General features: G+C 35.5%; 1 protein-coding gene across 1 annotated transcript; it reads right to left on the minus strand.

Moving 5' to 3' along the window:
* Positions 1–9,090: 9,090 nt before the first annotated feature.
* LOC110721702 (protein FREE1-like) lies at positions 9,091–18,452 on the minus strand. Its single transcript, XM_021900904.1, has 10 exons — positions 17,192–18,452; positions 15,123–15,209; positions 14,903–15,034; positions 12,477–12,608; positions 11,616–11,681; positions 11,395–11,505; positions 10,453–10,545; positions 9,849–9,882; positions 9,573–9,643; positions 9,091–9,478 (listed from the first exon to the last, which is right to left on the minus strand). Exons 1-10 carry the CDS (start codon positions 18,101–18,103, stop codon positions 9,401–9,403), a joined length of 1,716 nt encoding a protein of 571 aa, XP_021756596.1. The 5' UTR covers positions 18,104–18,452; the 3' UTR covers positions 9,091–9,400.
* Positions 18,453–22,106: the final 3,654 nt, after the last annotated feature.

Raw genomic sequence — 22,106 nt, forward strand, 5'->3', positions numbered from 1 at the left:
CATCTCTTCCTTACGTGTTCTCGCATTATAGACGTTTGGAATCATTCTTTGGTTTTACAATGGTTAGATTGTACCATTCCTGCAATGATTTAATAGAAGCATTTATGTTTCTTAAAAAATTCAAAATTGCTACAAAGAAATTTATTTTCCTCGTTTGGAGTTTTTGGAAAGAGCGAAATTTCATTATCTTCAGGCAAGACTCCTTTGATATATCGAGAATTTACCACCGAGCGCATATTGCGTTCACTGAGTGGCATTATAGAACTCTCACCGATACCTTTTTTTTCCTCGAGGTCTCCTATCCAGAGACTCCCCCCCTCCTTTTCTACCCATCCTCCTTCACCTAATTCCATCATGGTTTCTTGGGAGGCACCACCCCTTAACTTCCACAAACTCAACTTTGGTGGCTCGGTTCTCAACAACTCGACAGCAGCAGAATTCATCAGCAGAGTCAGCAGCGGGACTCCTTTAGGAGCACGTACCTTCAATCTCGGCAACACCAAAGTCTTCATTGCTGAGGCGACAACACTTCACAAATGTATTCTTTTGGTCCTTGAGCTTGGGATAAAAAATATTCATATTGAGGGCGATAATCTCCTTGTCATCAACTCTCTCAAGGCACTTGGTCAATTCCCTAGCAAATTCAGCTCATCATTAGAGACATTTGCACTCTTCTCACCAAATTTGATAATTGGAGCATACGTCATATTTTTCGAGAGGCAAATTGGGCAGCTGTTGGATAGCTAATGTAGGTCATCTAGTTAGTGATAGTATAGATATTATTTCTTGTAATAACTCTAGTCTCTCTACTATTCTCTCCTTTGATGCATTAGGAGTTCCCCTCGTGAGGAGGGTCTCTTAATGCCCTCTATTTTTCTTATCTTTATAAAAATAAAAATAAAAAAAATTACTTTTGTTCCCAAACTCACTTACTATTATTTACTTTAAAAAAATTTGAAAATAATCATGATTAGTTAAGAAGTGCATTGAAAACCATGTATAAATGTATATTAACACATTATGTAAATAATAAACACAATTCAAAGTGTTACAGGGATATCAATACGGGTACTGTGGAGGATGTGAATATTATTTCTCCATCCCCACCAAAAAATTTTCATGACCAAGCCTATTGAGAAATGAATGTATACTGATATGATATTACGAGAAATCCGCATCACATCAATATACATTCATATCTCAATAAATCCACGTCACACACACACACAATATTGACAGGTACAAATGTACAATATTCATCTTCAATTCATCCACAATCCCCACGGCTACAAAACTAAAATTGGCACCACCAATCATATACTCCCCCCGTCCCTTAATTTTTGCTCCATTGTAAAAATATGAGTCAAATTTTTAAAACTTTGACTATGGATTCTCGCTGATCTATAAGTGATAATATATTCATGTGGGATCTTGTTAGAATTGTCTCATTGTATAGTTTATTAATATCAAAATTTTATAATTTTTACGCGTATAAAAATGGAGATATATACGTTTGGAGACGTGTATTGGAGACCGTGAAAAGTCAAATGGGGCAAAAAATAAGGGACAGAGGGAGTATATGAGTATACTATCCACGCCCGCCTAATAACACTACAAAATTAAATTGGATAAAACCATAAAGGTCCACAATACCATACTCTAAAACAAATGCGACTGGTTCAGCGTATAATTATTGGTGAGCAATGACAGATGTAGCATTTATGGCTGCACAGAGTATTAAGTAATAGAAAAAAAAAAAAAAATTAAATTTTAAAATACAAACATGCTTGTTGTGGGATTTGAACTCACTACCTACAACACCAGAATAGATACTCCGTATTAAAGAGCTATAACTAACTCAACTACTCAGTAACTCTATTTTGTGAAATACTTCCTATGTCCCAGAATAATTGACAAAGGCAAATTTTACACAGATGTCAATGCACTAGTTTGACCTTATTTTTGCATGAGTAAATATTAATGAAAATTATTAACAAAAAAAAGTTATATTATGAAACTTTATATCAATACCTATTTAACAACATATTTTATGATAAAATATGTTGTTATTATGCAGAAAAAACTGAAGTCAAAACTAATATGTAGTATATGAATAGTGAAAAAAAATAGTCCAACATATCAGTTATTTTAGGACAGAGGGAATAATCAAACAAACACAACAATTTCATATATACACCTTGTATTTTTAGGGCATAAGGCGGGCATAGCCTATGTAGGCCCGTCCCTAGATCTGTCATTGTCGCCTTGTCGGTGAGACCAATATGGTGTAACTTGTTATACCGTTAATACAAACTCTTAAATGGATCTGATTCACGCTAATTTATTGTGGACCACTAATATTAGAGAGACTATGGTTATTTTATTAATAAAAAAACGGTCATTGTAAAATACAGGTTATTATGTTGAAATAAAAGTCATTAGTGTATTATAAGAGCTATAGAGGTTTTTTTTTATGAAAGTTTTTATATACTGGTCAATATGAATAATAAAAGTCACTATTTTAAAATTAAGGTCACTATGTTCAACGTAACGTCGTACTTCAAATTCACAATAATATTATAGGTCACACAAGTTTTAATAAAAGTTACTATGTTAAAATAAGTTACTATGTTAAAATTAAGGTCATTATGTTTAATGTAATGTCAGTTGCGTGCTTATAAGCCTCAGGTCCACAATAATATTATTGTAGACCAGGTACACGCAAGATTTTTCCATTAATCGGTGACTTATCATACAGTGGTTGAATGACTTTATTTTTTATTTCATTATAATCGGGTAGTACGTAAAAAGTGAAGTGATCTTCATTATTCTCCGTATTGTTAAGGGGATGAATGGTTAATGTTCAATAATGATTTGTTACATGTTTCATCCATAAATAAGGTAAGACTGCTGGTAGCACCTAAGACCCGATGTATGTACTTAAAAGAGGGTATTAATTAAACACTCCTAGAACAAAAGTTTTTAATCTTATATTGTGGCATGGCTCTTTGAATAACACAGCTAGATACTTAGCCACTATATATAGCATACAACGAACCATTTATATAGAGAATTATAGAAATGAAACTCTTGCAAATTAAATTAAGTGGGGCTTAATAATATTCTCAATCAAGGGAAGTTTTTCTATGTACATATATTAAGAGAGTTCTAGAACAAACCTATTAAAGAGGATCACATGGGAAATTATATCATAAAAAATGCAAAGAGATATGTTAACAAGCAAATACTCCTATCCATATTGATTTAGACGTTATTTATGACTAAGAGGTTGAAAGTTTTTGTCTTTGATATCGTGCTAAGATGTTGGCACATTTCGACAAGAAGTTTGATATGAATATTTTTTATTTTTTATAATGATGTTTTTAGGCCGATATGCTCGGATTTTGACATTGTTCACATAATCTAGTAATCTACTTTGATTATATTTGTAAATATTGTGATTTATAATCAATATAAAATATAGCATTATTCGTACATCTCAATACTTTATAATACTAATTTTTTACGATGTTGATTTGCTGATTAAATGATAATCATATAAATTAGTAATCAAATTATGCATCAACAATCGTTATAAACGTTGCAAGACTAACAACTACCTAACCCACAAGTACAAAGAAAAGCAGTAGAGGAAGTATATGTAGGGTGAATGACTTTTTTTTTTTTTTTTTTTAAGTTTGGGCCATCTGGTTCACCAGAGTTTAGCTCCGACTACATCTGGATTCAACCCGAATTGCACACCTATGATGGGTGAGTCTCCCAACAAGTGTTTTCTACATTCGGTGAGGCTCGAACTCAAAACTTTCCTTAAACGACATCAAGCTGCTTACCACTTGAGTCAACTCTTATTGATGTAGAGTGTATGACTATAGCCATAGAAGGGTGGATTCTACAGAAGACCTACATGAAGAAGTCAGAAAGATTGAAAATAGAACCATCTGATTTGATTTGTTCTCAATAGCCATGAAATGAGCACCTTAGAGTGATCCTTTTGTCGACGAATGTTCCTATTACACATAACAACTAACCAACCATTAATACCATGGGCCAAATTTAGTGAGGTTTGTGATTTGTGAAGGGAATGATCTTCTCCTATTCGCAATTTCCCCTTATTTCTGAATTAATGGAGCCTAGTGGCAATCAAGGGCAAAACCCTACTTGTGATTTTGTTGAACACGCATGAACGCAAAAGAGGAAAGAGGATTAGTTAGCCTTAAGTTTAGTGGGCTACTTTACGTTACCTTATGCAGTAATGTTCTATTACTTTCACAATAAGTTAGAATGGCCAAATTTATTCAAAATCTCCAATGCAAGCAAGTATGTATGTCCAAAACTCATGTAACTATCAATTATCGAAGCTAAGAAACTTGGATTTTGGTCGATAGAGAATATGTACAAAATACATCCGACACCTTGTAAGAGAATATTCTAACAAAGTAACAATATTGTTGTTCTTAAGAAGTTGATAGACAATGAATTGTGAAAGGGGAGAGGCCCAAACCATGCTCTTTTTTTTTCTTTTTTTTTTTTTTTGGGCAATGTTTTGTCATTTTCGTGCTAAATGGTTGAAACTTGTCTACAAGAATCAAGTAGTATAAACATATTTTAGGAACAAAAATATATTTCCACAAAGTTGATGTTTTGACGCTTTGCATAAAAATGACATGCCAATTGATGCTAGCTTATTATAATATCAACGCGACAAAAGGGATTTTCTTCGATTTTGGTTATTGGGCTGTCATTGACCAGCAAAGTTAAAAACATTAGTAGATCACTCGACTGTACATAATTAAAAAATACATCTCTTGTAATTTAATTGGTTTTTTTTTTCAACGATGGGATATAAGATCATCAGTGTACCGACCTTTTCTTTATAATTCAAAAGGTCAGCTTTCAGCCCTTCATAATTAATACTAGCAAAGTAGCATGTTAGTTTGGTCTATAATTCTGCCCTAGGCTCCCTACTCAAAAATAAAATAAAAAACAATGGGGGAGAGAGAATACGATAGTGGTCTCTTATTTAATTATATATATATAAGTATAATTTGATTACAAATTGAGTTTTGTTGTTAAATAGACATTATTTTTTTTGGAAAAATGGAAATAATTAATCCTACCTTTGCGTAGTTTGACAATAATAATCACACCTTTGTATGCCATCTTCTTTTAAAGACGACTTTTTTACCTACAACCTGTTAAACAAGTTAATGTATTTTTTTTTTGTTTTTTTTAAGCCATGCGTTGCTCAGTAATTGATCCAAATAAAAAAAGTTAAAACAAAAATATGTAAGTTAAAAAAAAAAAAAAAAAACACACCACCCACCAGCCACCGCGAAACCCTAGGCCCACCTAAAACCGGCCGGCCGCCACCCTAAACCCCCGAAATCGGCCGGCCGGAACCTCCTCAATACCAACAACAACCCCGCCGATCTAAGTCCACCTTCGAAATCACCCCTCTGACCCAAATCCCACCCCCGAAACCACCATAATCAACACCCTTAAAACACCACTCAGCCCCGAAAAATCCCTCTAACTTTCGAAAACCTCCATCCCAGCCCCGATTAACCCCTCTAACCTTCAAAAAACCGCCGAAAACCTCCATCCCAGCCCCGAAAATCCCCTCTAAAACCGCCAAAAATCCCAGCCCGGAAAATCCCCATCTCAGCCACACGAAAATCTTCATCTCACTATCTCAGCCTTGAAAAACCCCCTTAAACACCCTAAAAACACATCACTTGTTGGGTGAGTGCCAGCCGGCTATTTTCGGAGGTTAAGGAGGGCGGCCAGTCGGTTTATGGTGGTGGCTGGGTCAGGGTTAGGGTTTCAAGGTGGCTAGTGGGGGTTGGTGGCTGGGTTTTTTTTTTTATTTTCTTTTTTGTTTTTTTTTTTTTTTTTGCTTTTTTTTTTATCAAAATAATGAAAAGCACCAATTAAAATTTGACACGTGGCATACAACCTAATAAAATCAATTACTAACGTCCATTAAAAGAAGATGACATACAAAGGTGGATTGTCTCGTAATATCAAAAGATGGGATTATTATTATCAGACCATGCAAAGGTGAGATTATTTATTTTTATTTTTCCTATTTTTTATGTTTTGGTAAGCTTTGCTCCACTACTAAATGCAAAAATATAGAATATAAATAATAAAATAATTTTTCTCTGAAAAGATTCAACTTTCTTAAATTTCGCCCTGATTCCAAATGAGGAAAAAAAATAAGGGGGAAGTGGAGAATAATATATCCCAATTTAGTTTTTACAGTTATAAACTCTTAAATGGACTCGGTTCACAATAATTTATTGTGAACCACTAAAATATGGTTGTTTTATTAATATAAAAAAAAAAAAAAGTTCACTATATTAAAATAAAGGTTATAATATTGAAATAATAGTCATTGTGATATTATAAAGACTGTAAGAGGTTTTTTTTATTTTTTTAATAAAAATTTTTATATGCTGGTCTATAAATAATAAAGGTTACTATGTTAAAATTAGGGTTACTATATTTAACGTAACGTCGTATTTCAATCCACAATAATATTAAATGTTATATAAGTTTTAATAAAGGTTACTATGTTAAAATTAGAGTAACTATATTACATATAACGTCAGTTACATGAGCATAAAATTTGGGTTCACAATAATATTGTTGTAGACCAGGTCCACACAAGAATTTTTGTTTTACAGATATTATGGCACATAATTTAAGTGAAAAGTTGATGTTTAATAATGGAAAATTATCAATTGTTATTTTACTGAAAAACTTGGTTTGGAAGGAGATAATAGAATATTATTTTATTGAATAAATAATCTGATAAGAGATAGTAAAGGTTTTTTTTTTTTTTTTTTTTTTTTTATTTATTTATGAATGTGAGAGAAAGTGAAACCTTTTTGGAACAAATGTAACACAACTTATTTTTTCCTTAATGAGAGATCGTAAAACCTTTTTGGAACAAATGTAATACTAATACAGAACTTATATTTCCCCTTAATGAATGTGAGAAAGTTTTTATAAATTCCCAACCATCAATTCTTAATCTCAACCCCACTCTCAAATCCTCTCTTGGATACCAAACGCCCCTAAGGTTAGTACTTCCTTTGTTTTTATTTAGTTGCATCACTTTTGTTTTTGCGGACGTCTAGACAATTTTTAGAGTAGAGAGAGATGGAGAGAAAAAATAAATGGGCTCATGTGGTAAGAGAGAGATAGAGAAAATTTATTAGTTAAAAAGGAAAATAATACAACTAATTTAAAACTTTTGTTTTTAGGAAAGTGATACAACTAAAAAATGCGCAAGTAGTAATCGTAGTATAATGTTTAAATTGGAAAAGAGAAAAATAATGATAAGTGGGCCGTTCTACTACTTAAGCAGGGGCCTTCTTTATGCACAAGTTTTCATTTGGAAATGGGCTCAACTACAATCAGATTGAATGGTGTTTGGAAGCGGAAAGAAGGTTCGTAGCCTCGTAGGGTTAGAAAGTGACACACTTTGATGGATGGCCCTTAAGTAATAAAGTGATTCTTGAAACCTGATTGAAAACAACTTCATTAAGATAAAACGAATTATATTGATTAGAAATATTAATTTTCTTTGAGCACCACCAATTCCCAGTTAAACAAGTAATATTTCTCATATTTTAAATAAAAATAATTATTATAACGACTATTTCACCAAATGTCACTGAGCAATTGCGAAATTCACCAAATGCCATCCGATTTTTCAAAATTCACCAAATGCCACCGAGTTTTAACAAAATTCACCGAGTGCCATTAATGACTGACAGCCGTTAGTTGACCGTTAGTGGACCCCACCACTTGCCACGTGTCACTTTCTAATTGGTCCGTTTTTTAAAAAAAATTACAAAAATTCCAAACTAAAAAAAAAAAAAAAGGAACTCATCATAGGTGGGCAGCCACCAGCCATCCCTTGCCGCCGAAGCCAGCACCGAAAGGCGCACCGGCGGCCGGCCAACCCCCACGCCTTCCGCCGTCGCGCCACCCACCCTAGCCCAAACCCCTAACCGCGAAACCCCACCTCCTTCCTCCACCACCCCGAAACCCCACCCCCCTTCCTCTCCCTCTCCGTTAGTTCACCAATTAATTTCCCCTGTTCCACCAATTAGCCACCTGCAAACAACAATCCGACCATCGATTGATATAATTTCCACCACCAATCGCAGTAGCAACCTCAATTTTGTGTTCAGTTCATTTTCCAGCGAGAAACCATCATGAATTACCATTTTCTTTCAATTTCGCCCAAAATTTGAAGACCCAAAAAAAATTGAACCCATTCCTCCATTTTTCAAACCAACCCAGATAAATTTGTTCGAGCGCCATCCTTCAGGCCGCTTCCAACACCGCATTTTTGAAGCTCCACAATCAGCCACCACCACTGCCGTCAATCTGGGTGAATAGTAAGCAATCAAGCAACCAACTTTGTTCAGTTTTTAATCGGGCTTCATTCGGATTTCTATCGGACCGCATTTGAGTTTGTTCTTTGTAGAACAGAGATTGCTTCATTCGCGACGGGAAAGAGAAGAGGAGGGGAGGGGGAGGGGGAGGGGTTGCTTCGGTGACCGCCGGCGTGCCTGCCGGTGAGGGTGCAGATCGCCAGCGGCACGGTTTCAGGGTTCAGCGGTAGGGAGAAGGTGGTGGCTACGGTGGTTTCAAGGTTTTCTGTTTTTTTTTTTTTTTTTTTTTTTTAATTTTTAATTTTTTTTGTTTCTTTTTTAAAAATCTATATATATATATATATATATATATATATATATATATATATATATATATATATATATATATATTAAGATGGACCAATCATAAGGTCACACGTGGCAAGTGGTGGTGTCAACTAATGGTCAGTAACGGTTAATTAACGGAAATGGCATTTGGTGATAATACACTAAAGCTCAGTGGCATTTGGTGAATTTTGAAAAGTCGGATAGCATTTGGTGAATTTCGCAATTGCTCAATGGCATTTGGTGAAATAGCCGTTATTATAAATATTGGTGTGGCGATTCGGCCAATCAAAGGTAAATTAACATATTGTAACTGAGAGAAGCAATGATGTCAGGGCAATAGTATCTGGCATATGTAATCCAACAGAACAATAACGCAACCATATCAGGGCGAAACACAGAAGTATATAAAATAAACATGTGAATCTTTGTTTTGACACAACAGTGATAACACCCTGGTGATGCTCTTCCAAAAACCGAAATAAGGAAACCGAAACTCATATACAAACTCAGTCAGAGAGAAATGGATAGAGGAAGAGGATATCACAACTAAAAGTTATTCGTTAATTATTGAGTGCTTAGCCAATGAATATATTGAACAAGATACAGGACATCATACGAGAAATTGAGGTGATGTGATCTTAATGAGCACTCACGAGGAATGGATGCTGACAAACGCCACACTCAATGGTTTCAGAACCCGAGGATGGTACTTGGACCTGTGTTGAAAAGGGGAAAGGATGCAGTTTAATTAGGTGAGAGCTTCAGTTAAAATATTCTGATTAGAAAAAGATGCAAATCTTTCGAACAAACCTGCAAATGGACAGTGCATGTAGGACAAGCAACTTCTCTCATTCGCTTACCAGAACTTTCTAACTTTGTACCTGCGTACATTACTAGAGTCAGTGTTGCATGTTTCATGGAGCTAATTATATAAAGCATGTAATACTTGATTCTAGGAGTAATATTTGGAGTATTCTAGTGAGCATAATCATAACCATTCTATTTAACTTTCATTTGATAGCAATCCAGAAGCGAAATAGTTGTCATTCTTTTTCCAAGCATTCAAAAGCAAGAAACAATAATTACCTGATGAAATCCTCAGGTTCTTTTCCATTTCCTCCTGCAACAATCATCAAACGAGAACAGTCACCAATATTAGAAGAAATAATAATATCACTTAATGCTCACATTTATACCCCCATAAGTTATTCCGATCTATATAATTTCTCATCTGTTATTTGTCGAAGATTCTCCCCAGAAGTCAGAACAACTACAGTACCCTCACAAACCCTGCCTTTGGCCTTTCAAAAACTAACAAAAGAAACAAGTTTGCCAAATGTGATGTCTTTAAAATGTACCCCACCCACACACACACTAAGAAACCCAACAAATCTACTTGTTAAAACTAATCTATACCAATACCATTCCAAAACCGAAGCAAAGAAATGCAACCACGCCATGTGTCACCCCCTATCTAAAGATGACATGGTGTCACATCCCCAGCAATGTATATATATATATATATATATATATATATATATATATATATATATATATATATATATATATATATATATATATATATATATATATATATATATATATAAAAGGCTATTGAGATTTTAAGCCCACACTCTCCCATTTGGGAAAAAAGTTACATGATAAATTAAAAAGGAATACAATAAATTACCTGAAGCTTCTTGGCAAGGTCTTCATGACTCTGCAAAGAGACTGGTCTGCTAGCTGCTTCCTTCGCCATACTAAGCCTCTGAGTGACATGTGCCTGTATCATGAGAAGACATTATTACAATCCTGATCCTATGGTGTAGTATTGTGAACCTTTTTATATAATCAAACCTACTACACACAGCTTACTCCCACAATATTATCCATGAATCAACGTTCATATTGGAGTAATAATGTGTTTATCATGATGAGTGAACTTTAGATCATATCCTAAAAATCCATGGCAGTGAGCTATCAAGACATTTTGTGTTGCATTCCACCACTGCTCATACATTGAATTACCTGGACTTGTCTTCCACGGCAAAATGCCGGTGTCTGTCCGTAAAATTTAAGACGCACAAGATTATATTGATTTAGACCAGTAACTTATTTATTAAGACAGTCAAGATAATATTGATTTAGACCAGTAACTTAATTTTTTTACAAATAAAAACAAGGCAGGTTCCACCTTGAAAAGCTTGGTACATGCCAACAAGTCTAAGAATCAATAATGAATGCCCAAATCACACACATAACCATGCAAAGACCTTGTACTATTCAAAATTTCACAAGAAAGATCTTTCAACATTACAAAATGGTTCCCCCCCCCCCCCCCCCCCCCCCCCTCCTTCCTTTTTAAAAAAAATTGTAAGAAAAAAAGCACCAAGGAAAAATGGGGAATAGGAAGATGTGGCATGTTTATGCCTTTCAACCATCAACTGCAAAATAAATCCTCAACCAACTTACATAAACAGTAAAAGTCCCCAATGAACAAAATAAGTAATGTGATCAAAAGACATGAAAAGAAGAAAAACCAAGAACAGGACAAGCAATCATTATAAATTCCCACCACAACATAATTTGCAAGTATCAGGGAATAGTCCAAATAACCCAAGAAAATGCATACCATGCATCGATCACACACACGAACTGCTTGAGCATTGTCTTCCAAAGTGAGGGGAGTTCTACCCTGAGTACATTTGTCACAGAATACATCTCCACAATTTCGACAGTGATGCTAGACAAGGAAACCACAAGTCAGTCAAAGTCCACCATTTTGTTTTCAACTAAAAGGCATGCCAAGTAACAGAAGAAACCACAATTCTCAATACTTGGTAAATAACATACCCTACGGTTGAAGGCACTAAAATCTCCTCCACATCCTGTGCACTTGGATACAGCTTCATCAGGAACCTAATATAACGTGCAAATAAACAGCTATAAGATAAAAGACCTCCCAAAATAAGCAATATAAAGATATAGTATATGGTGATACAAAAAGCATAAGGAGCCAGCGATGCTACCATTGCCTCTGCTTTTCCCCTTTTATGATTAATTCATCCATTAAAAACACGTTGACCAAGCAACAGTCTAATTAGCAAGTATATACCAGTATGCCAAAATATCATGCAGACAAATCAGCACACATTTCAAGAGGGGGTCCAATTGCAAAACAACAAAGACTGGCCACATAAAATGGCAAGAATAAGTGACAGAATATAAGTAGAATTTAACATACATCATGCCATCATAACTACTTCTCCATTATATTAATATCTACTTAGTACATAGGAATCAATTAAATAAATATTGAAAGCACCAGTATTCACTCGTTTAAGAAAAAGTATCCAAATTAAATGTTATTAATTACTTTCTGACAGAAAGCCCTCCAGCAACAGATAAGTCCTGAAAAATAAGGTGTACAGCATAATGGATAGCCATACACTTTACCATTTCACATTTACGCTACATCCCGAATAAATACAGTATATAGAAATAAATCAATAAATCATGTATATTCAACTATTCAAGAATATCCTGCCAACCATAACTTTTTGGCTAAAGCGCCACAAAGGACATAATTTCATCTTAAAAAGCAGCACGCCACAAAGGACATAATTTCAGCTTAAACAGCAGCAGACACACCTTTCAGCATTTATAAATAACAGATATTAAAGTGATAAGAAAGAGGAGGGGGGAAATCATTACCCAATGATCTTTCTCTTCATTGACTGGTTTTAGCTTGTTCATCCAGTCAGCAAAACCTTTCTTCTTCTCTGCAGACTGATCCAGGGCTTTGGGTGGTTCAGAAGATCTGATCCTCCCACCCATCTCCTTGAACTGCAAACGAACACAGAAATATTCAGAAATACATACACCATCCTCAAAATAATACATAAATCATTAATTTATCACACCAATGTATAATCCTAAAGACATAATATATGAATAGGTGCAACACAACTTTTGCAGGGAATCTGTTATATACTACCATACTAAACCACTATCCCCAATGCATCTAGAGGCTACAGCCTAAGGCAGGGTCCTGTAAATTATAAATGAAGCTTCTATCAGCATCATCCCTACACCTGCATAGAGGTTGCTAATAGTAGATCCTTGATCAGAATAGCCAAAAGATTTGAAGTCCTTTCTCCACGAAATAAAGGCAAACCCATTCTAGCAACAATAATTTCTATCAAATGGAAAATTCAAAACATGACATTGAATACTTCAACAATATTTAATTTTATAACTCAGTCTCCGAGTCTCACACTGGCAAAGAAAGATTGCTGCGGTTAGAGGAAGAACGACTACTAAAGACATGGAGTATGCAGCTAACATAAACGTATCAATGTGGAATGATAAAATTAATTGTTGAGGCTGACTTTAGCGCCAAAATTTCCTGACTAAACTTATCTAAAACCTGACGTTCCTTAATCTAGATCCTCAGGAAATTTTCAAAACCACCAAGGTGTGAATGCAAAATCTGAAAACCACTTTCAATTCTAATCAGGAGCTTTGCATCATGACAATCGAAGTAACCACTACATCCTATCGTCTACATTTTCTCTCATTGTGCACGCAACCACTCAAGTCCTTGACTCCATGTTGCCACAATGTGTGTCAGTGAAATGTAAAGATGGTTAATATTAAAAAGAAGAAAGTAATTTTCAAATTGGTCTACTATATAGAATTGACACAATAAAGAGGTACCATATACTTTATCCCTTACAATTATGAAACATAGTGCAAATATTAAAATTTGGAAAGAGAATGAGCGATTATCCAGCAAGCAAAATTGACTAGGTCAACTGGTTTAATGATTTGAAGGTTTTACAATTCCCGCAATAAGGAGGTAGCATTACCCTAGCTTTTCTATTCATAAGAAATTTGCTTCTTTTAGTCAGGATAAAGCCAATTCAACAAGATGGACCCCAATAGCATCCCTGGTCTAAATGTATTATAACCAAGTCAGACCTAATCCACTATGTTAATGGGGCTGGCCCTAACCAGATCAAAACTTCATAATTTAGAAGGGTGCAAACTGCAAAGGCTATAATAGGTCAATCCTTCCCCTGTCAGGCTGTCACACCTCAAGCAAACTAACAACTGACCCGAGCAATGCTCCAGATTGTTGTGTGTCACACATTCTCTCTAGAGAGAGAAAACAACACCTAAGAAGGAGCTTCAAACCAAAATAAACATTTGGATATGTTGGATGGGCAAGAAAAAAGCTCTTGGAAGGGAATCAATAAAGATCAAAAGTCAACCACCAAGCGCTGACATATGCCCAAGTTCTCAAAATTTCAGGGATCAAAGTTAGAAAGAGATAAGAAATCCATTTCAGAGAATCAGAGATTCTTAGGTCTTTTTTTCCTTTAAGGTTTGAGGTGATAGAATGGAAAGCAACTGGAGAGCTTTTACCAATTACCATTGTATGTGCCCTATATCACACAAAAGTTGCACATATGATGATGAGAGCCTAGTGGTCAGCATTCCCACCCCTTGTACAAATTTTCAGTAGAAAACCACGAGAACACAAACTTTCGTTACAATAGCTTCTCATTCTTCCATGTCCCTTCCCACTTCCCATGGTTAAGGATGTGGGCTGACGAGTAATTTCACCTAACATAGGAAGCTTCTTTTCACATGCTCTTATCTTCTGAAAGTTAGGTCTCAAAATCAAGCGTCGGCACAGATAAATGTCTAAAATTTAGGGTACACTGAATTTTGCCACTTTAAAGCTACTTTCATGTGAGTTTCACTCTTCATTTTATCTTACATGCTCATATCACTCCAACAAGGGTATGTACAAATAAGTGAAAAGAATAGAATGCTATGTTATATATGCTCACAATACAATTAAAAGATAATTTCAACAAGAACTTGCAAACTCCTCAAAATATTAATGCATTTGTAACATAAAAGACAGATGCAAAAGTCTTTCAGTCAGGAAATATGTTTCATGGATTTGGTGTCTCCACTCCTTACTTTCAAAATTGTATACACGGATGTGTCTTGACACTTGGATAAATACTTATACCTGAAACTTGTACCCAAATCTAAGTAACATAACTTAAAAGAAGGAGGAAAGGGGTGAATATACATATTGCTTATTGCTTAGGGTAACAAACCTGCACAGTAGCAGCTGTCACTGTGTCCAAAAGTGTATTCGTAGTATAGCTATTGGACTGCAGTCTAATACGCCTAGGCTCAATATCAACAGGAGCCTTGGACCAGAATGCAAATGTAGATGAATCATATTTCTACACATGAAAACAAAACAGAGAATACAAATGAGTACATAAACCATTACAAAAAAAATATGGAAGTTTTGAGTTTCAGTCAGCTTACATCACATCTTGTCACAGTCTCAAGTGGATATATCCTCAAAGTACGACTCGTGTTAGGATCAAGCATTCGTATCCCATCCAAGCCAACCTGAGAATGGAAGCAACAAAATCTAATATAATTCCTCCATAACAAGCCAAATGGTAGAGTCCACCGCAAGCACAAGACACCAAATTCTATCAAATGGAATATTATAAGGCAGGAGAGAGAGAGAGAGAGAGAGAGAGAATTTTGGTATCCACAGGCAACTTTCAAAAGATTACGATACATGATGTTTACTAATTATCAATGATATGCCCTACAAAATGATTAACATCATATGAGACTACTGAAAAGGCAAACGAATAAGTTTTATCACCGTTCAAAGAGGCACACAGCTGTCTTCTATACACCATTATCCTTATAGTAAATTTAACCTTTATCACCAAGAATGTGCCTTGAGCTTTTTAATACGTTGGGTAAGAGTAAAATAATTTACTTACAGTAATGCATCAAGAATGAGCTGGGGCCTGCCAGGGGGTATAAAAGGCTTCAAATGAGTGCTTTATTTTTATAGATTTTTTTCTTGTGCTATGGCTGATAAAACATGTAATTTCATATGTCTTGATTGAAATAATGCATCATTGACAAGGCCAATATTTATTCATCTCTTTTGTTTAAGAGAATTAGCCCCTCACTTCTGCCATATTATTATTTCCACAACTATTTAAACCTCCATTCTTGAAAGAATACAGAGGATTAGTAAAAGGTTTAAAGACACCAATTTGATGAAAGGAGAGATGGAGTGAGATGGGATAAGGTCTCGAGTTATGAGGAGAAAGATAGAGAAAAACCTTTACCAAATGAGGAATGTTGAATTAAATCCCAAAGTCCTAAAAAACTAAAGTGGAAAGTGTTACATTCTTACAAGAATAAGCATATTGTAGCTGTCTAATACCCACTTAGAAAAACAAATTGTTTCACAAAGCATATAGAATTATCAGCCATATTGACAAGAATGGCAACCCTTACACCATTTAACATAGCAAGCCCTAGTTTCTCACCAACAAGATGACAAGGCTCCAACTTTATACACACTTCTAGAGTGCCACTAGGGAACAATATGCACGAACCATTCTACGCATCAATTACAGTGAGAGCGCATCTTCCTGGAACTTTTACCAAGAAATAAAATCAAGTACTTGGGGGTTTTTCAAGATTTAAAATGCCAAATAATCCAAAAATCTTCTAAAGATCAACCAAAGTATCCTCTCCAAACATGATTATTAAACTTCTCGCCAAGATTTTTTATTTCCTGAACCAAGGGTACATTTCATGAGATGCAATAGAAGCTACACGTAGCACTCCAACTTTACTCATTACCTCATATAGATTTCAATCAACCATCATTACTATTGTCTTGAAGCATTTTGGAAAAAACTGAAGAAAGTCTGGCCATCAACAAAATTCATGTTTCCTAGTTTCCACTAGCATACATAGTTGATATTCACTGCAATAGCAAGCTATGTTGAACAAACAAAGCTCTTCCACAATTTACTTCGCAAAGCATTTAACAACAAATTCAATCTAGTAGCCACAATCTACTAAGGAAGCTAACATAATTTCACTCATCCCCTGTCAATCTGTCATATCTATCAATATATATAACATTCCTTTCTCTTCAAGGCACTTCAATCAAACTAACAGCTTTAACTCACCACCAGTCCACCATTTTAAATTATTCTAAAAATAAAAATAGCGATCCTCCAAAATGAGATTTAAGCAATTGATCATGTCTTTCAGCACTCAAACTCACTAAGTTAGTCACAAAAATCACACTCTAGCTGAGTCCTACAAACCACAATCAACTAAACTTAGTTCCTAGATAACTCACTCAAAACCCGCTATAAATATACATTCAACACCATCATCATCGGTTCAAAGAATTTCTAATCACAACAATTATAATTATTATAATACATTGTTCTAGAATTAAGCTTGTGACAATGAATTTAAAGCCAATATATACAACAGCAACAACATTAACTTTAACAGAATAAAATGCATATAAAGAACAGCAAGAAATCGCATACCATACAGAGAACATCCATGACACTCTGACCACCACTTTCAGGCAACAGCTTGACCCTGAACTTCTGAACTCCACCTTTAGAATCAGAATTCGACTCCGCCTTCGGCACCGCCCTAACAACCTTCAAAGAACTAGGCTTTTCCTTCTCCTTCTTTGAGGTACCAGAAGGAAAGCTAATAGCCCTCCCATAATCATCAAACAACCCAGACCAATTAGACGATTTCGACCCCGTCCCTCGAGCACCGTATGGCTCCGATTTCCCCTGATAAGCATACGCCCCATCATCCTTATAATCATACCCACCTCCCGCATTAGACCTACTTCCCCCAAAACTCCCATACCCACTTAAATTCTCATCATTATACCCCGCCCCATAATCAAATTTCGCACTATTATCATACGATTTCTCATAATAACTAGAATTAGCATTTAAATTAGGGGGGTTAGGGTAATTTTGAGGCGGAGGAGGGGGGTTAGAGTAATTTTGAGGGGGAGCTGATTGATGAGGATCATAGGGTGGATAATACGGCGTCGTAGCAGGATACTGCAATTGGGCCGGCGGAGGCGGAGGAGGAGGGTAAGCCCCATATGAATCAGGCCCCACAGAAGGCGCCGGCGCTGGAGGGTAGTGGGGTTGAGGAGGAGGAGCAGTAGGAGGAAGAGGATCGGAAGAATGAGGAAAAGGAGGGTAATTCTGGGAATACGAAGAGGAGTAATCGGCGGCGGAGTAAGAGTTGGGGCCGGAGAAAGGTGGTGCAGAGGCGTAGGACGGTGGTTGAGGCGGCGGAGGAGAAGGAAGAGAGGGATCAGGGGCGGCGTAGTATTGAGTAGGAGGGGGTGGTGGTTGGTGGTGGTGGTGGTGTTGTGGGGGGTGATAGTAAGGAGGAGAGTTGAAATCACCGGCTTGCTGCATTGAGTTTGATCGCCGGAGAAGGGGTTGATTGAAGAATTCCGGCGGTGTTGAAGAGGGAGGAAGAAGAGGAGAGAGAAAGATTGTGAAATTGTCAGCGAGGATGAGAAAGGGTAAGGGGTGTGCGTAATTTTTCACATTTGTGTGGGACCCTTTATGAGGTTTATCATGGAGTTGTTAAGTTTCCGAGGGAGGAATACCTTCCGTGGTTAGAGTTTCCATTGAGTTTCATAAGATTTGGAATACATTTTCACTCTGTTCTTATGGCTCGGTTTTATTTTTTTTCCGGAATATTTTTAGGTCCTGTTAGATCAGTAATTAAATAGTACTCTGCAACGTAGTGATTAGGGTAAAGATTAGTGATTGAGATAGTATTTGGATAACCTACTGATAAAGATAAAGTTAAGAGATTTAAAAATTGACTTATCTTGAGTTAATCAAATACTTAACTTATTTTGAGAATATCGACTAAAAATTGAGTTATTTTTGACAAAGGGGATGTTTGGTAATTAGAGTTTGACAAAAAAAATAGCTTATTTGACCAAGTTAGAGGTTTGGCTACATGAATCATCTATTTTAGGTATTTTGTAAAAGAGCTTTTTAAATGAGCTGATTGAGGCAAATCAGTTAATTTGTAAAAAGCTAAATATAGCTTTTTGAGTTAGCTGATTGAATATAGAAGTCAAATAACATTTTCACCCTTCCAATTTCTTACCCTAATCAATCCAAAACTATCCAGCATTCCAACCGTTTTTTTTTTTTTTTTTTTTTAACAAAGCTCTTCTCCTTCTTTTCTTCCATGGAGCTACTGAAGGTGTGTGGAAGTTAGCCCACTATTAAGCATCTTTCAATTTCATTATCCATAGTTACACTAAGGTAAGCTAATTTCCTCCTGTTCATAATTTACATTCTATGTTTTTAATTTTTAATTTTTTTTAATCATAATTTCATAATTTCTTCATAATTTCTAATCCTGAAAGTGTTCATAATCGTCAATCGCATCGAAAATGAAACACTACTTGAAATTAATTAATACTTTCATCTTACAAAAATCATTTGAATACCCACTTTAGTTTTGTTTTCAATTTCTCATTTTATTTCACTTACTTTCTATGACAACACAAATATTTCTCATTTTAATTATTGCTTTTTTTTAAAAATAACGTTTGTTTGGTAGATACATATATGGTATCAAGTTTGCAATGGTATTATTATTTACAAATAAGAAAATTGCAATGTCCTAAATTGTCATTTCACGTGTTTAATTAACAAATAGCTACAACTAATAAGCTAATTTTACCAAACAACTCTGCATAATAAGCTCTTACCAATTAGCTAGTCAAAACAGTTCATGCAACTAGCTAGTCAAATCAGCTAATGCCACCAGTTATGACCAATCAGCTAACCGCTAATTACCAAACACGGTCAAAGTTTCCTAATACATATAATAATTCGTTTTTTTAATTATTATTATTATTGTTCAATGCAACCTCTAATTAGAAAACTTGGATCCACGGCTGATTATGTACGTAATATAAATAGAGGCATAATTAATTTTTTATTTTATTTTTTAAAAAAAAGGTATAAATACAGGCATAAGCATTAGGTTTGCCGTGAAAAGTATTTCTATTCTCCTCCGTAAAAATATTTACAAGTCGACGATGAATAGCTCATTCACGGAAGGGTCAGTGATGAACGGCTCGTCGAAATCGAACGGTGGCCACCCGTCGAACGACAACCCCGTACATCTCTCCTATCGGTATAATGTAAGTAATTCATCTGTTGGCTATGATACATTAACAAGTATGAAATAATTCTACGAGTATAAATATCCCATAACTCTAATCTTTTCACAATTTGGAGAAATCCCCAATTTGCACAAGAACCATAATTTATTATTTTTTTTAAACAAAGCCTTCATGAGTTCATTCTCTCTTATTGAAATTGCATGCAATTTGGTCTTGTACGTGATACTTTGACACTAAAATTTGTAGTCCTTGATTTGCTTTTGACATTTGTCCAAGTTTGTTGCAGCTAGAGCTTTTACTTAAGTATCTGGTTGTTACCTTGCTGGACCCTAGAGCATAAGTATACAATCTCTTGTCTTGCTAATCTGCCTTCAGTTTATTCAAGTGGTTCTCATCAAGATATATTGTTTGCTCAAGGTCTGAAGCCTCAATTGACAATCAAGATTGGTTAAAACATCTTGAGAGTCCTTTTTTGTGTGTGTTCAGAGGTGAAAGTTATTTGAAGGTTATTCCAAAATAAACAAGGTACACAAAATTATTGAAGAATTGAGGTTTCGGAGAGTTAGTGCTGAAAAGTTAGGAATAAAAAAAACTCTTAAATTATGATATTAGTTAGGTCTTACAAAGTCGATTATTAGATGATAAAAAAAATAAAAAATAAAAAATAAAAATTTAAGAAAGCCTTAAACAAGGGCAGAAAAAGTAATTTTGATTAGAATTTTGAAAAACAGGATAGAAAGTGATTATAACTTCAATTCATAAAACAAATGAAATATATACTAAATATAAGTACTTTAATATTGGTATTAGAGTATGAAACTTCTTATTTAGGTTTTTTTATTCATATTCATATTATTATCTTACATTGATTTACATAATTATCATTTGTTATTTATTCATTTAGAAAGAATGAAATGTAACTAGCTACTCCGTATATTTTTAATTTTTAGGTCTTAGATTAAGTTCAATGCATTATAAATTCGGCAATTTCATGAAATGTCACTAAATACTTACAAAATTCACCAAATGCCATCATATTTTTCAAAATTCACCAAATGTTATTAAGGTTTAGTACAATATCACCAAATGTCATTTCCGTTAGTTGACCGTCAGTATCCGTTAGTTGACCCCACCACTTGCCATGTGTCACCTTCTGATTGGTCCATTTTAAAAAAAAAATTTAAAAATAAAGAATTAAAAAAACCAAAAAAAATTAAAAAATTAAAAAAAAAAAAAAAAAAAAAAAAAAAGAGGACGAGGAGAGAGAAAATGAGGAACATTCGTCCTTCCTCCACAATCTCCCCCTCCGGTCAGCCTCCTTTTTTTCCCCTCCACGATTTCCAGCCCCCCTTCCTCCACAATCTCCGGCAGCCGTCGCCTCACTCCGACCACCTTCTCATTTCGGCGACCTTCTACATTTTCCTGCTCGCGTCTCTCTCTCTCTCTCAGTTCTCCATTGTAGCGCTTCCCGGCCCCCTCCACGATTTCGAGCCCCCCTTCCTCCACAATCTCCGGCAGCCGTCGCCTCACTCCGACCACCTTGTATCCCCCCATGAAGCAACTTCTGAGGTAAGTTGTTGTTTCTTTTACCATTTCCCAAAACCCATTTCCCAAACCCCAGGCCATTTCCCAAAACCTACCGACCCCAAACCCAGATTTCTCATCCCGATTCGCCGCTTCTTCTGCTTCTGTCACTCCTCTGAAGTCACCGGGGGATTTTGGTAACAGTGCGGCGGCTAGAAATTGGTTGGTGTCAATTTGGAATTGAAAATTGGTCTTTGGGTGGAGTGGCTAGAAATCGGAAAGGGAGAGGAAGGGTGATTTCGGGGGTTTCGGGGATGGCTGGGGTTTTGGGTTGCCAATTTCAGGGGGTTTTAGGGAGGGGTTAAGGTGGTTTAGGGGAAGGGGAGGGTGGTTCGAGGTTGAGGTGGATGTCGCTGGATCTGGCGCACGTTTTCGGGTAGTACGGCGCCGGCGGGAGGTGGTCAAGGAGGGGAGCAGGGTGGCTGGTTTTAATTTGGTTTATTATTATTATTATTATTATTATTATTATTATTATTATTATTATTATTATTATTTTTTAAATATTTTTGGTTTTTTTTTAATTTTTAAAAATAATTTTTTTAAAAAAAAACGGATCAATCAGAAGGTGACACGTGGCAAGTGGTGGGATCAACTAACGGACACTGACGACCAACTAACGGAAATGTCATTTGGTGATATTGTACTAAACCACAATGACATTTGGTAAATTTTGA

Source organism: Chenopodium quinoa, unplaced genomic scaffold (assembly GCF_001683475.1).
Source record: "Chenopodium quinoa cultivar QQ74 unplaced genomic scaffold, ASM168347v1, whole genome shotgun sequence".
NCBI classification, from domain to species: domain Eukaryota; kingdom Viridiplantae; phylum Streptophyta; class Magnoliopsida; order Caryophyllales; family Amaranthaceae; genus Chenopodium; species Chenopodium quinoa.